A 16,128-nucleotide genomic window follows, 5' to 3' on the forward strand; every position below is an offset into this window, starting at 1 on the left:
CAAAACAAATACTTCAACCTGAAATTGATGAAAGAGCAAGAGTTGTGTTACTTTCCAGTCTAGTAGAAATGAATAGGCATGTACAGTACATTGTTCTCCTTCGCTGTTTTTTAAGGCATGAAAAGCAATTTGAAGTGTAGTCTTGCTTTAATGCCATTTAGATTCCTCCCACAGTAATGTCAGTGCCTTTCGTGTGTGTGTTAGCATCTACATAACATATTTCTAAAAAAGAAACTTAGTTCAGTTCTGGTTAAAAAAGTTTTGTTGTGTTACCACTATTCATGCAAACTCTACATTTTCTATAGCTCCGGGAAAAAAATGCATTTAAGGTTTATTGCTGCAGTTTCCACCAACCCATCATGGCCAATGCTTCAGAACATGTGTGGTGCTTTGCTTTAGATACCAGAAGGGTGATTTAGAGCAGTTTGAGTTAAAGGAGACTTCAGCTGATGGGGCAAACCATGCTGTACTGTGCCGGGAGGCTTTTGTTGTCACAGGTCCACTAGTTATACCTGTGAGCCATTGGGGCAGCTGGAAGTCCTTCCTAGAGGGATGAGCTGTAAGTTTAAGCACAGCACCATCAGACCGGCCTGCGTTCAGTCCTGAGCTAGCGATGCCCACACATCACCACACTGTGTTGTGCTGTTTTTCTGTCATGCCCTGCGTCCTTTCAAAACCCAGCGCTGCTATCCTGCATTCCCTTTTGTGGTCCGGAGGTACTCGACGAGGTGATGTAGGTATGAGCTTTGGGGCTGAGTACATCAGGAGCATCACATCATTCAGAATATGAACCACATCCATCTATGTGGTGGTGAGGGGGCAGTTTGCTTCATGAACTCAGTGCTTTGATTAATCTATTCAAATATTAACATGCCTGGTGAAGTAGACCAAAATATCCTCTGGATATATAAATATTCATGTACTAACATCTGCCACAGCTGCATAGTTATAATTCTGTTTTCATGGGAGGAAAAAAGTCTCTTTGAGGAAGGTCCAATGTAGCAGAGGGTTTCTGTCTTCATACCTGTCACTTAGGAAGTTGTGTAACTTTTTAAAATATTTTATGCTTGCATTATTTTAGAATTAGCCTGGTCTATGAGGATTTAACTCCAGCATAACAGCTATTAATGTTCCTGGATCACTTTTAGTATGTGTATGTGAGGTAGTACATGTTTTTCATGACATAAAACAACCTCTTCGATCATATGCAGGCTGATTTGTGCCACTGGCACAGTCCTGAAACAACCCTGCTTTTTGCACAGTTAATAATATCAGATTTTCATTATGGTCTTGACCTCTACCTTTGGCACTTAAGAACATGCCTTCCATTTTCTATGGCTTGGCACAGTCCCTTGAAACTCCAGGTCCTTTCTTTTTCTTTTTCTTTTTTTTTTATGTGTGTGTGTTTTCTTGCTTTACAATCTTACTTTATTTATGGTTATCCTGCTCCAAGATGTCTTTTTGCTAGGCTTACTCCTAGCTTCCCTCCGCTGAATTTTGCTTATAAGTCTACCTGGCCCTCTTCTTCCAAGAAAAAAAAAAAAAGAAACCAAAAATGTAATCAGCGGCCTTGTTTGTCAGTAGATTCCATACAAAACTAGAGCAGCTGGCTTGTTACATTTTAAAAAAAAAAAAAAAAAAAACAACAACTTGTTTTTTAAGTTCAACATACTCGAAATCTTTGTGGCTTTCTAATTTTTGGCATAGGGAAGACATTGTTTCAGTGCCCCACCAAATATGTGAGTATACAGCAACCACATTCTCTTTTTGCTTTCAAAAAGGACATGAAAAAGATTATTCTTCAAGTAGAGTCAGAGTCATTTATTGAATGTCTTTTTCCCTTCTAGAAGCTCTATTTGATACTCAACAGTTGTTTTTGAAGAATTATATTCATTTTTTCTCACTTATAGATTGAATACTAAAGACCACAAAAGAACTGCTTTGGGCTACTTTTGGGGCCCATCAACTACAGTGGAAAAAACATAAGAATAGCTAGAGTTTGCACTTCCAGTTCTGAACTCTGACTTCTTTTACTTAAACCAGTATTAAAGATTGGTTTTAAAATTATGTAAAATTTGCATGATTAAGGCAAGAATTGTATAGTCCCCTACAAAAGGGGATGTCTTACTTTTATGTGGAGTTGTCATTGCAGACTATTCCCTGCAGAACAAGCAGAGATTTAAAGCTCCGATGAATGGCTGTTTTACAGAGTAGGTACTTTCCTTGCAGCTTTATCTTTTTAACCTTTGACATTACTTAGATTAGTCAAAAGCAGTTTGACTCTATTATTTCAGGAGAAATCATTGTTTTTCTTTATAACAAATTACAAATAGGTTAAATTTTCAAGAGCTGTTAAGTCCCAGGCTCAAAAGTTACTTGGACATTTTGAAGAATTTAAAATTTTAAATCTTCTCGGTTTGGTTTGTTTTGTGGGTTTTTTTCATTTCTTAGAGTTCTTGCAGATAAGGACCCCAGAGCTGCTGCTTCATCTTCAGTTTTATTTTACACTTACAGCATTATGTATTTTTTAAAAAGCATTGCAGCCTACCCAAATTACACTTCAGTCTAGCAATTTAATGTCCTTAGGAATGCACCGAATTATCTTAATCACATTCTTCAGTGATATATTACTACCTTTAAAAAATACTGCTAGGAGAAAATCACAAGTGTACAAGAGGGAGTTGAAGAATAAAGATGTAATGGTTAAAGGAAAAAAGGAAAACTAAACAAAACCCAAGACATAAATTAAGCTGACTAGAAAATTAACATTGAAAAGTGTCAGGAAATCAAGAAACAATCCTTTGATGGTATTGCAAGCATGTGTCTGTATAGCTGTATTTATTTTACAGTACAGTAGTGGGAACCAAATTCTGTTCTCAGTTAAACCAGTGTGTTGGTTAGAACTGGTAGACACTTAGTGTCATTTAAAAGGTCTTTGTATCAGTTTAACTCCACTAGTTACTGCACAGCCCTAGCTGAGTTAAAGCAAGCTCTGATTATAGATAAATATCTACCGCCTGTTGTAGTATTGACAGTATCTTCACTGAACTAAATTGTCCTTGAAACTATTTTTTGCTGTAAGACACCATTTCAATCAGTTTTTTCCAAATCACACTAATTAGAAAAGTCATTTAACCATCATTAACAAGGTACATATTTCCAGAATTTATTACAAGATGATGTTTCAAAATGTATTTTATATTTGTTACCCGGTTTAATAAAATTTAAATAGCAAGTAGATATGATAGTTCATTAAGATGTAAAATGGTCAAATACTCTATTTTCATTTTAGAATGTCATGCTTTTAATTATGTTGTTGCTCTTTAGTACCAGAGAAACATCCTATTTTCTAGGTCAATGTTTCATATTTGTGTTATGATTAAAACAGTTTGACATTTTGAATAAAAATATACTAATTCATTGTATTAATTAAAAATAATGACCTAGAAAAATGCTTCCAAACTAACCTAAAGATGTCAGCGCAGTGAGACATGACAGTTGTGCCATACTGCCACAATTAATGACATTTTATTAAGCAATGTAAAAATGTACATACAAATGAAAAAAATAAAATTAAGAACAATTTTCATTTTTAAAACCCTGTATATGAAATGTTCAGTCCACAGAAAGGGTCACAGATACTTGGGAAGACAAAACCAACTTTTGAAATATTGACATTTCCTGTGAAACGTAAAGGGCAGCTTTTGCACAGGTAGATATTTGTTCTTTTAAAATATGTGTTAGTCTTCTGCTGCCGGAGCGGGGAGAGGGCAAGTACACGAGAGGTGAAATCCTGAAGCCTTTGAAGTTTAGCCATAGATTTTTAATGAGTTTGTTCCCAGGGTTGTTCATTTGTACATATAAACTGCTAATACTATATAGTTAATTAAAAGTCCCGCAATTTTCATAAATATGTATATGATATATGAAAATTAATGGTCTAGAGAAATGAGAAATACTGAACGAAATTATAATAATTATCTCTCCTGAAACCAGTTCAGACACACAGCCCACACTAGTTAGAGACACCAGGTTCTACTCTGTGTCATAGGGCAATATATCATTGAAGACAAAGTAAATAATCACCGTTTTGTTCCTGAAGAGTGCAAAATAAAAATTAAAAAGACCACAGACAATAAACTGTGGTTGTTTCATTTCCAGTTCTGTATGTTCCTTTTGGGAGATCTCATCACTGAATTTAAGGCTGCAAGAAAGCATCTGCCCTTTGAGAAGACCTCAAAGGCAGCCCCCTTCTCCAAATTAGTGGTAAGCCCTGTTTTAGTGTGTCACAGATCAGTAAAATAGCTTCTGGTTGGACATCTATTTCCATTTTAAATTTGGCACCCTAGATTATAGTCTAGTTTAAGACCAAGAAATGAATCAATGGGCATACTAATGTGAATTTCACCAAGTCCAGTGTACCCAAGAACATTTCTACATCATCTACGTCACTGCATTTCTGATTTTCATCGTGAGACAGACAAATCAATTCCCATCAAGAATCTTCTATCTAAATTAGGTCTCGTTATTTTCAGTTTACCTAAAGCTGTAGCATGTCCCCTCTGCAGATCTGCACGGTTTCAACACCATCTTTCAAAGACACCTGTCAGCCCTCAATGTTTCTTGCATTTCACTATCTCTAACACTCAGATTCAAAACTGGAAGCAGTTAATGTTTTACTCTGTATATGGCTTTTCAGAACAGCACAAGTGGTTTTATGGACCCCTGTCATCCTGCAAACTACTGTTGGGGAGCTATTGGTCTAGATATTTTGGTCATTAGCAAGAGAAACTGCCAGTATCTTAAATTATAATAGATCTTTGATTTCCCGCTAAGGCCTCTAGAAAAGAAATTTACTTCAATTCTTTCATAAAATTTTACAACTTTGTCTTCCTAGCGCAAGCTGGAGCCCTGGTGAGGCTGTCATTTGAACTGAAGCTGTATTGCAGCCTCTTTTGTTCTCTCCTTGCCTTAGATGCCTACTTGCTGCCTGCTGGCTTGCAGGAGCGAGCAGGATGACTTGTGGTGACAGCTGTAAAGTTGCGGATGGGAGCAGAGAAAGGAAAAAGGCCCTTGTTCGGTTAGGAGGGGCTTTATATCTCTCTGTTTCCATAACTACACAGAAGGAGAAAAACATGCTTCTTTCATGCTTGTCTAGATTCAAAATTGCCTGTTGTCATCCTTTCATAGGTTCAGCACCTTTGCGGGTTGGTCTTAGTAGCATTTTTTGATTATGAAATGATTGTGAAATTTGTATATTGCTTTCACAGTTGAAATTTTGACTTAATGACCATGTTTTCTGAGGTGTCCCTTTATTTTCGTTTGTATTTGAAATGTTTTAGCCAAGTCTTATCAACCATCTTCATTATGTGAAAGCCATTCAGCTCTCAAAATAGTCTTTATAAGCTTGCTTAATTCTTAGAGAGCCCATAAATTTTAATACTCATTAAATAAATCTTTGTCCTTTAATCTCAACAGACTTCTGAAATATGTCTTTTTTTTTTTTTATTCTGAGTTTGGTAAGGCAGCTACTTAAACACTTCCTGATAACTTGTTCCTCTATGAATATAAACAACATTTGCAGTTAAATGGTTTCTTACATTATCAGCCAGTCACAGCATATTCTCTTGCCATACTGTACAAACTCACTATTCAGGCAACACAGATACTAGGAAGTGACTTTGCTAGGATTTATACAAAAATACTTAATGTTAACAACAATACCTTTCAAAAAGTTTGTTTAAAAATAAAGATTTAAATATCAAGGTTTACCCTATCAAGGGAAAACATGAGTTAAGCAGAAGTGAGGAGGACATTTTACAAAACATTTCCTAAACAGCTACAACCCTGTTAGAGTTGAAAACTTTACAGTGCTTATAAAAGAAGAAAAAAATCGATTATAAAGTCTTTCACGTCTTTAGGACAGGTAGAATCTAGAGATTTGAAAATGTTATAAGTGGGGAGATGTTCAAGGGAAATCTGACACAAATTATGGCTTTTTTTCCATAGGATACCATGTTCCTAAAGCTCATGGGGCACAAAAAATAGCTTATTTATCATTTTTTCTTAGGAAAGTTAACAGCCTTGTATTTAACTATTATAATTACTTCTGTAATCGTGAGTGGACGTGAGTGCAGCCACCGAGACATGCTGAAGCTATAGAGCAGGGAACCAGTTGTTGAAGCAGAGTTGTTGGGTTGCAGACCACCCTGAGGGAGGGCCTGGAGTTGACTGACAGTGTTTTCATTTTTCTTATTTTGCAATATTTGATTATACTTGTCTGTTCTGATACTGTAATGAATCACTGGGTCTCATTGTGGAGACACAGTCTGTACCAAAAGAACAGTTCTTTATCATATGAGATGTCTGCTGGACCAAGAGATGCTGTCATATGCATTTAACCCAGTGTGTAACTTATACCCAGTACTAAGCCATCCACTGAGTATATAGGCCTAAATACTTAGATTTAGTACTATATTATTTATAGATGATGTATAATATCTTCTGAAAGGGTGGGATTTCAGTGCCAAAGATTTGAGTTGGCTTTATTTTATTTCATTAGGCCTCATAAACTGCAGTATATTAATGCTAGAAAATAGATGCATTACCACTGGTCAGCAAAGATGGATTTATTTCAAAGAATTGTGTTGATTACACTTAAGTATGTTTTAAGAAAAAAGTAAGTCCTGCCCCTGTTGAAACTGGGCAGCACTGCCTTCGTTTACAATGGGCAGAGGAACCACCCCCCCCTTGCTAATTAATGTATGTTAAGTGCTTTGAAGTCTTTGATTGTCAGGTATTACACCTCACAGTTTTTTATTTTTCTTTAATGTGTGCAATTGGTCCTGGATGCATGACTGATCTATTTTCAGAAACCTGTCTTTTCTTATTTTCTTATTTTGGAAAACAAGCGTTTTGTTTGCCAGCTGTACGTATGCACATGTGTGTGGCTGATCACTGTTAATACACAATTTGCAGCTTTTGTTCTTACACCAGCAAAAATGGTCAGCGTTTGACTATAGCTGACATGTCGGGGAGCCTGTTGATTACACTACTGGTTTCACAGATGGGTGCTTCTTGTTCAAAGCCTTCAAAACTAGGAAACGTTTAGCTAATGCCTTGCACTACATAAAGAGATCAAAAAGGTCTAAAAGCTCTCTGCTAGTCTTCTGCTACAAGCAATTAGGATGATACCAAATCCATCCCAGATCACGTAGTAATAAATATTTTAGCCTTCCCTTAAGTGTGTATTGATATTCAGGGCTGCCTGCTGGTAAATAAAACAATCAGAACTAAATTTCTCTTTGAGTCTGGGCTATTCTGCATTTCCAGCGCTTACAGGGGTTTTTTTCCCTTCTCTTTCTGCCTGTCTCTCTCTCTCATTTTGTCTCCAGAGAAAATTATTGTCTGCCTGGAAATCACGTTACAGTGCTAACTGATATAGTGGCATGTTATATATGGAACAGGGGGCCAGCGTGGCAATTTGCTGGGATCCCCTGGGGTTTGTTTGCCTTGGCCAATATAGAACAGGCTGCAGCCAACTTTATATTTAATCAGCGGTGAATCCTGAAAAAAAAAAAAACCAGCAGATCCTGATGTAGGAAGCTGCATCTTTATCGCAACATCTCAGTGGGTATTTTTATGCTGGATCCTTTTGGTCTTGCTCTTTCTCCTTGCGTGGGTCACAGCCTATGTTGGAAAACTAAAGAGATCAGATTGTCTTCATATTTTTTCTCATTCTTTCTGTGCATCCATATATGTAATGTAAATGCAATTCATTTTCAAAGCCAGTCACATACGCTCACTGTGCATTTGTAACCCTGTATGATTATAAATTAGCAGGCATGGATACCATAGAAGACATTACCTTATAAGTCAAAGCAGCAAAGCTATTCTAGCCCCCACACTCCCGTTTTTATTATTTTTATGCATAACTGTGATACCAAAATCTCTCCAAAGTTGCATTTTAAGTAGATTTGCTAGAAATTAAGGGTGTTGTTCATCTCTGAATATAGTCAGAAAATATGTTGAAATAGTTCTGCAGCCTAATATAGGGAAATAGCAACTCTGTAATGTGTGAAGGCGTCCTTGAGGTATCTCCTAATGTCAGTTCTAGTGATGATAATAGCCTGAAAATCAGTTTCAAAACATGATATGATGACTTCCCTCAGTTTTTAATGTATTTAGAAAGGTTCCATTTACACATAGACTTGTAGTTGTCTTCCTCAAGTGTGTAATCACCACAGCTGACTTTGTTGACCCTTTCTCATCATTACAAGGTGAGAAGAATTTGTCTATGTGAACAATGAAAAATTATTTAGCGCAATGGGGCATCTCACGACCAACAATCCTTTGAGCAGAATTATCATATACAGCCACATATGTGTTGTTCAGTATGGGATTTAAAAATATTTCCCCACTCTCCAGCATCTGTTACTGTTTTCTTCAGCACCACAGGTGTATAACAGTGTCAACAAGACTAAGATCTAGACAGGTTGGTCTGCACTACTGCCATAGCTGTATCAGCTCAGAGTATGACAACTTCACGCCTTGCATTTCACATTGCTGTGCTGACAAAACCCAGCAGAAGATGAGTCTCGTTGCCTTTTGCTCAGAGGTTGGTGTAGCTGTGCCAGCAGTGATACCTCTCCATCAACATATGCTCCATCTTCACTAGGGAGTGTAGCTGGCTAGCAGAGGCTCTGTAGGGCTGAGCCTGTGCCTTGGGGCTCTAGTGCTCCTGTAGTCAGTATTGAGCTTTTCTCAGTTCATTTTATCTGGCTTAAGGGCTTATGACAGCAAAAGTGTTCAGGAGATGGCCACAAGCAGTAGAGCATTTTCAGATGCCTTTCCAGTAGGATGGCATCATGTGGAAACCACATAATCAATACAGATCGGGGAAGGAGGGCTGGACACACCACTGTCATACAGCAGTATTTTGCACCTCCATCTCAAGCCATTAGCAGCCTTGGCACTTCACAGTACAGAGCGAGAGTGTTTTCACCATTTGTCTACCTCCCCCATCTCACTGATAAAGGATCATCGTACAGGCGAGTCCCAGATTTGTTATGCCCCCTTCTCCTTCTGCTCTTGAAGAAGTTCAACTAGAATTGAGATCCAAAAGAAAAAAGCGAAAGTATTTATCTGCAAGAGATAATTCTCACCTTCTGTGAAAAAAAAAAAAAAGTGTCCGGTCTCAGCTAATTCTAATCTCCCTTGGTAATCCCTGGGGAGAGACACCCATGGTAGTGTGTCCTACCCGGCTGAATGCACAGAAGGGGCTGGATTGTACATAAGACATGTTTCTGTCTCTATTTGACTACAGAGACAGTCCAGATAACTAGACATTTAGTTTTTAGAGTCCAGGAAGGATACTGAAGATCACAAGATAATATCTGAGTCATCCTCATCTGTTAATGATTCCCACAAGACTTTGCTCATTCCTCTTTTTCTCTATTACTATTTCGTTTCAGGCCAAAAGAGAATAAAGGACCTATTTCTTGTCCTTGGTCCCAAGTAGGAAGCTGTTCTCCAGAGGTGTGTACTTGTCTTCATACCACATGGAAGCTGCCATAGCTGATGGTGTATTTGTCAACTGGGAAATAACTAACCCCCTGCCCGATAATCATGGGATACCCTAAGGGATGATGTTCAGTGGTAGTTGGTCTGCAGTGTCAAGATGTCGCAGGGGAGTGGAGAACAGCCTTAGCCACTGCAATGCTAAGTGTGTGTGCGTAATGAGGCAACTAGACATTTAGTTGTTAATCTCTCTATGCAGCTCCTTCAAGCTAGTTATCAACAGCATGAGGGTAGATGGAGCAGTTTATTGTGGCACTCTCCAGGCTTTGGGGTTCTCTGTGTGTCTGTGGGAGCAGCAGTGAGGCGAAAGAGAGACTTGTCAACACGGGCAAACAATCATGAATACTTGTATGGTTCAATAGGACAGGTTCACCATGGTACACGCTTTCCCATCACTCGTAACTCCTATTCGACTGCTAGGTCTTTTGCTTCATAATTTGATTTCTTGTAGCTACACACACTCTACCACTGTCTATCAAAATGAGCAACTGTGTGCAGTGCTGGCACTTAATGGTTAAAATGCTTGTTTTACATAACCAGAGCATAACCTTGGGAATTAATCTCCTTACTTATTAAGGCAAGAAAGTAATTGGATTTTCCTTCTGGTAGCTTTTCTTGTCTTTCCCACATTTTCTGTCCCAATCATGAAAGCATGGGGCTGTCTGGGCAAGCACTGGTCTCTTGCATGTTCTTCACAAGAATAATTAGTGATGTTTCATCAATTACCCTTTGCAGTTTTATAATAAGTTAGTTTTTCCAAGCAAATTTTTAAAAATACTATTTGTAAAAAGTGTTCTTCCGTATTTCACAGCTCATTATATTGTAGCTCTTGCTGCCCCCTTTTAAAGCCTTATCTACTCGTATTTAAGTAAAGAGTTCTTCATTAGAAGTGAAAATAAACCTGAGAACTTCCATTGTGCCATAGGAGTGTGCATTAGAGAGGATCTTTGACTGGGTATCCAGTCTCCACTGTGCTTGAAATACAGAATAAATAAACTTGGGGAATAAGTTCCTTGTTCATTTTTATTTCTGATCATAAGTAATTTAAAAAAAAGATTCACTATATAATTTCTGTTCCCTTTACTTGATCTACAAAATTACACAGTTGTTCTTGGTCCTACATTTGATCCAAGGCTTGTGGGCTCTTCAGTTTAATTTGTAATTTGTCCATTAATTAAGAAAGAGAAAATGTAGTGTGCTGGGTGGAGCTGGGGACCAGGAATCAAAGCTTCTGAGTTCTTCCTGGCTTTGTTCCTAACCTGAGGAAAGTCACTTACACCTTCTGGCCCATATTGTCTCTGGGATTCTCAGTATAATTATGTTTAAATGCCCCCAAGCAATGATATGAAAGCTGATAATGGCAAGATAGAAAGTGCTTCCTTTCACAAGCTCCACAGAGATCTTCAGTTGCAGGTTTCAGGTCAAGTCCCCTTTAGGTTCTACCACTACGTGGCTTAAGTAATTATGGAAGAACATGGGCATGTCTATTGTGTATTTCTTTGTGAAGAAAACATTCAACCAGTCTTTGACTGAGAATGATTTAGCATCAGTAATGATGAAGAAGGCAAAGGACTGGCTTGGTTTCTGCAGTCCCAACATGTCTGTGCACCTAGAGCAGGAAGGAAAATTCCTTGCACTATGAATGTGAGAGCATTTGCTGTGATTCACTGTGGAAAGGGAACATCAGTGCCTACCCTGCTGAAACCTTGCAGCTTAACTGTCCTTGCACTTTATTTTTACCTGGATCGCTTAAAAATTAAAAAAAAAAAAAAAAAAAAATCGGAAGAAAAGCAAAGAAAAAACCCTTTGTAAGAACTAAGAAACCAGAGGAATAAATAACCACTAGGGAATTCCCAGCACATCCTTTTCTGAAGGTTTCAGGAAATTCCATTTGTTGGAGGAAACGCTGAAAATTAGGAGGAGCCCAGAAGAGGAACTAGCAGGAGACAGCTGAGATAATTTTTCACTGCCAGGACTGCACTGTGTTGTCTCTCCTTTTACAACTCATCGGCAGGCATTATTACCTGGTGAAAAAATTTGTTTTGCAACTCATCCTGAGTCCTCATAAATCATTAATGCCTGGCTAAGCACAGTGTGAGCATTACAAATACTCTGAGAATGAGGGCCCGTTCTGATATAACCTTGTGTCCAATACTAATGCCTGCTAGTTATTTAGTAATACAAAGGAGCCTCAGCAAGGAAGATCGATGAATCAATGCAGTCTCCTGACTTCCTTCTCCTCTCCACCTGCCTGTTCTCTTTCTAGTTCAGAAACCAAGCCACAAAAAATACAGGACTGTTCATAGTCATCCCTCTGTGGAGAGCACTATAACAAGTCAGGGGGACAAGGAGAGAATTATGGCATCTGAATGTCTATAGGAAAAAGAGGAGCTTCAGTTTCTGATTAGGGTTTGTTCTGATTTCTGGTTCTTTATGAGACAAATTGCACCACTGCTCCAGACCAGTCTTTTCTGGTTTGCATCCCTTAATGAATGCATGCAGTATAAAGCACACTGAAGTGTGTAAAGAGCATAGATAGAAACTGTGCCCCGGAACTGCAGGACTGGATGTAATTACAGAGTGCTCAGTAAAGTCCAAGTAATCAGCCCATTACCTGGGAGAGCCATTTGGGGACTTACATGCTCGAACCAGCTCTCACAATACTGGAGATAGCACAGAGAGCACAACATCTATAGGTGCAGTGGCTGAACTTTGTGTATTGTTATTTGGCAATCTTGGCCACAGTCATGAGTTCAAGGATGGTCTCTACTGTCCCACTTACCCTGACCTTACCTCTGAAAACCCCCAGCCCATTCAGAGTGCAACTAAACTCTGTTGCCTCTTCTCTCCTGGAGCGCAGGATCCATCTAAGCAGTTGCTGTTCATACACTTGTGCTTTTTGAACACTAAGAATAATTGATCATGAGCTTTCAAAGGAGGAGATGGAATGAGGTGAGATGGAGATTGACCCCTCATGTAAGTGTAATCTTAAACTTGTATCACTTAGTCTTGGAGCCCTTGTCTTGAAAGGTTCTGCAAGGAAGACTGTAAAGGGCTGCCACAGGTACTAGAGAAAAGGTTCTTGAATAGGAACTTAGGAAAAGTGCAAATGGGGATGGAGGACAGTAGTTGGGCAAATTTGAAAAGGGGAATGACAGAAAACAAAAGTGAAATTAAGTAGGGGATAGGAGAATATCAGAAAGTTTAGAGGGAAAAGTAACTGTCTTTAAGAAATGAAATGATAGAAAATTGGTTGGGAGGAAAATGTAGTTGCTGTAAGTGAAAGTGGGAAAATGGACTGAGACAGAAAAAAAAGTCATTCATATGTGAAAAGGGACAAAAAATGCTTCCTCCACAATTGCCTCCAAAAGCATGCAGCTAGGAAGCACCTCGTGCTGTTCCTGTGAAACCAGAGACCTTAGTCACTCTGACCCTAAATCAGGTGGAACACCCCTTGTGTCCAAAGCATCCTTGGTCTTCAACTGAGGCCTGAAGCGTTCATGGTCAAGTCGGACTTCAGGCACCACACCTCCAGCAAAAGCCTGAAACTTTCCTGCAGAAGAGCGAGCATTCGGTCCCCATTTTAAGTTTTGCTCAAAATGTATCATTGTACTTTAGCTCAGATGAATTTGTTAAAAATAGCCCCTGCTATAGCACCCACAGGACAGAGTGGTTTATTTTCCCCTGTTATAGATCTGACACAAGCCTGCTGTTATTTCTGTGCCCTCTCTAATGATCTGCTTGCTCTCTGGAGAGCACTGACCCATTTCAGCATAGAATAATTAGCCTTTCAGACACTACTGTGTTTCCATTAAATAGACATAAATGTGCAAGGTGACATTTATTTACTTAGGCCTGAAAAATGTGCACCACAGATGTTGGGGCTTGGGAGAACTTCAATTTCTTTTCATGCCACGGTTGTGTATTTGCATGCTTTCATGTCGTTTAACCACTAGGGCTTCACTGAAACAATTGCTGTTGAGTTTCTCAGGGCAAGCAGCAGAATGCAAAGATTATTTGGGTCTTCATTTCACCATAAGGCCCTTTGGCGATGCTTTGGCAGCCCAGTGCCCGAGCCTGACAGTGGCATTAAACACAGTTATAGTTACACACTCTTTGGGTCCCTTTTACTTCGTGTAAGGAAGGACTCCATGTAAAGAACTGTTCTTGATTTACAGATCTGTCTGAAGAGGAATGTGTTCAGGGTGTTATACTGAGAAAATGAGAACCTTGACCTATTGCAAACATAAAATAAAACCAAAATCCTTTAGTATTTAAAATCAGCTCTTTTATCATCTTGATCACTGGCTTCTGAACTGCCAGGCTATTGCCCAGGTGAAAAGTATATTATTCATCTTGATAGCCACTTTGGTCTGCAAAGTTGGAGGGAAGTCTTACCCTTAAAAGTCCAGCCAGCATATAAAACATGTAGGTTGCTTAGTAGTTCACATCCACACATGAAGACATGGCATGCTATTATTTCATTCTGTTAGTACCAATAGGCTTTATAAAAGGAGACATCACGCAAGGTAGGTGCTTAATTGCAGGATGGAAACACTTTCATAGGTTATTTTAATCATTACGATTCTTTCATGATGTGTGAAAGTTGATTGTTGCTGTAAATGAAGCCATTGAAGGCTAAAAAATAAAAATGCTGTGATGGTAAAAATCCTTGGAGTGCAAAAAATGGGAATTGCTATAAAAGGCAGTAATTTTTTCTCTGCATGAGATTATTTTTTATCATAAGGATGCTTTTAAGCTAATTCTGAAACATATACAATTGTAGTCTGTATAGATGAGGTATATGTCAAGATGCATTGATAATTTGGCTAATTTTTTGTGCACTGTAATTTATATATTATTTAGAAGTACTATTTTATTATGTTAACTGAGAGGCTTAACACATTTTTACTATGTTAAGGATAAGTTATTTTTGCAGGTCTTGTGGTTTTATTATTTTGACCCATATCCAGTTCATATTGCATCATAATACCATATTTTTACTAATATTATTCTAGTATGTTCAAAACTTATTTGCATTTGGATAGAAATTCATTAGCTCTTGATTTTTATTATAAGAAATTATTTTAACTTTTCTGTGATAATGTGTTTCTGATTTGCTGATGCTGAAATATTTTGTTTTCATTTTTAACCCTTCCAAATTTAGGATTGTTTTTGCTTTTTTTCTGTATATATATTTCAGTTGTTTAGACCTACTGGTTCCTGCTTTTTTCTTTTTCTTTTTTTAATATGTTATGTTCGTAACTTCTGACTGTCTGTGTTGAGCCAATCTTACCAACAAAAATATCAGTTGTTTCCTGTTTCTCTACTTCTTTACAAAAAAAAAATGAAAAGTAAAAAGTAAAAATAAAAAACTCTTAATGGGAACCCTGGCACTGTCTGTCTTCTCTGTTCTGCAGAAATGTTGAAGGAGTTGAACCAGCAACGCAGAGCGAAAGAGTTTACAGACCTGAAAATTATTGTTGAAGGCAAAGAGTTTGAAGTCCACCAAAATGTTCTAGCTTCCTGCAGCTTGTATTTCAAGGACCTGATTAAAAGGTTTGCCTTCCTTCCAGCTGTGATCTGCTCTGTTCTTTTGTAGGGAGCATTTGTGTCGCTTTTTTTTCCTCCCCTCTCTTGCAGGTTTATGAAGATTGAATCTCCTGTCACAGAGCCAGTAGCCATTCTTTCCACCTCCTCTGAATGTATTTCCAAACTGAGACTCAGACCCATTTGTTACACATCTGACTCGTACAGTGTAATTATTTCTGATGAGTAGAGGCCAGTTTTGGCCGAAGAAAGTGTTTCACCACTGAGAGATCTAAGATTTAAACTCAACTGCTAATGGTGATTCAGACCACAACTAAAAACTATTGCTGTCAATGTTTTCAAGGGACTCTGTCACATGCGACAAAAGTCTGTCCTTCGGGCTACAATAAGCCATCAGTGTTCTGGTGAGCGATGCTGAGACATCGTGCTAATAAAGCATTTTGAGTATCATAATCCCTTCACCCTGAAATCTTTGTTACATGCTTTTGTGTAGCTTTTATGGGCAAAGGGATTGATATTTTTATTATGTGGGGACTTTCAAAAGAAGAAAAGACAACTGATTAATTTCTCTAGAAAAGATTGGAAATAAGATGATTTTCTGGTCAAAATATAGCTCAGTCTGCATGTTAGACTAAGGGTAGATTACTCCTACAAACACTCTAGCTTAGGGTAGGTACAATATGTACATTTTCTAAACATCATGTCTCCGCCTTCGCATTTTCCCCCCTCTGTTTCTAGCTGATTGATTCTAAACAGTGCATGATAATCTTTTTTTTCCATTACATTGATTTTTCAATTTGTATGCTTCATATACTCGCATAGGAATAAATTGGTACTCTCGTATTATTAGTAAGTTAGAGTAGCAAGTAGGGAGAAAAAAACCGTGAGGATAACTTTCATTTTTCTCTCAATCATCAGCAAATTAATGCAGCTGCTGATTTTGCCTTGCAGTATTTTCCTGAGCAGACTGAGCCTGGACTGTGCTAGAAAATGGGATTA

At 38.2% G+C, this 16,128-nt stretch overlaps 1 protein-coding gene across 1 annotated transcript in view; it reads left to right on the top strand.

Moving 5' to 3' along the window:
* Positions 1 to 16,128, top strand: part of KLHL29 (kelch-like family member 29) — a 250,799-nt gene that overhangs the window by 161,389 nt on the left and 73,282 nt on the right. The window contains exon 6 of the mRNA XM_010584304.1: positions 15,000 to 15,138. Within this exon, the coding sequence (XP_010582606.1) occupies positions 15,000 to 15,138 (139 nt within the window). The remainder of the gene's footprint in view (positions 1 to 14,999; positions 15,139 to 16,128) is intronic.

The sequence above is a fragment of the Haliaeetus leucocephalus genome, unplaced genomic scaffold (genome assembly GCF_000737465.1).
Source record: "Haliaeetus leucocephalus isolate CR32 unplaced genomic scaffold, Haliaeetus_leucocephalus-4.0 Scaffold964, whole genome shotgun sequence".
NCBI classification, from domain to species: Eukaryota; Metazoa; Chordata; class Aves; order Accipitriformes; family Accipitridae; genus Haliaeetus; species Haliaeetus leucocephalus.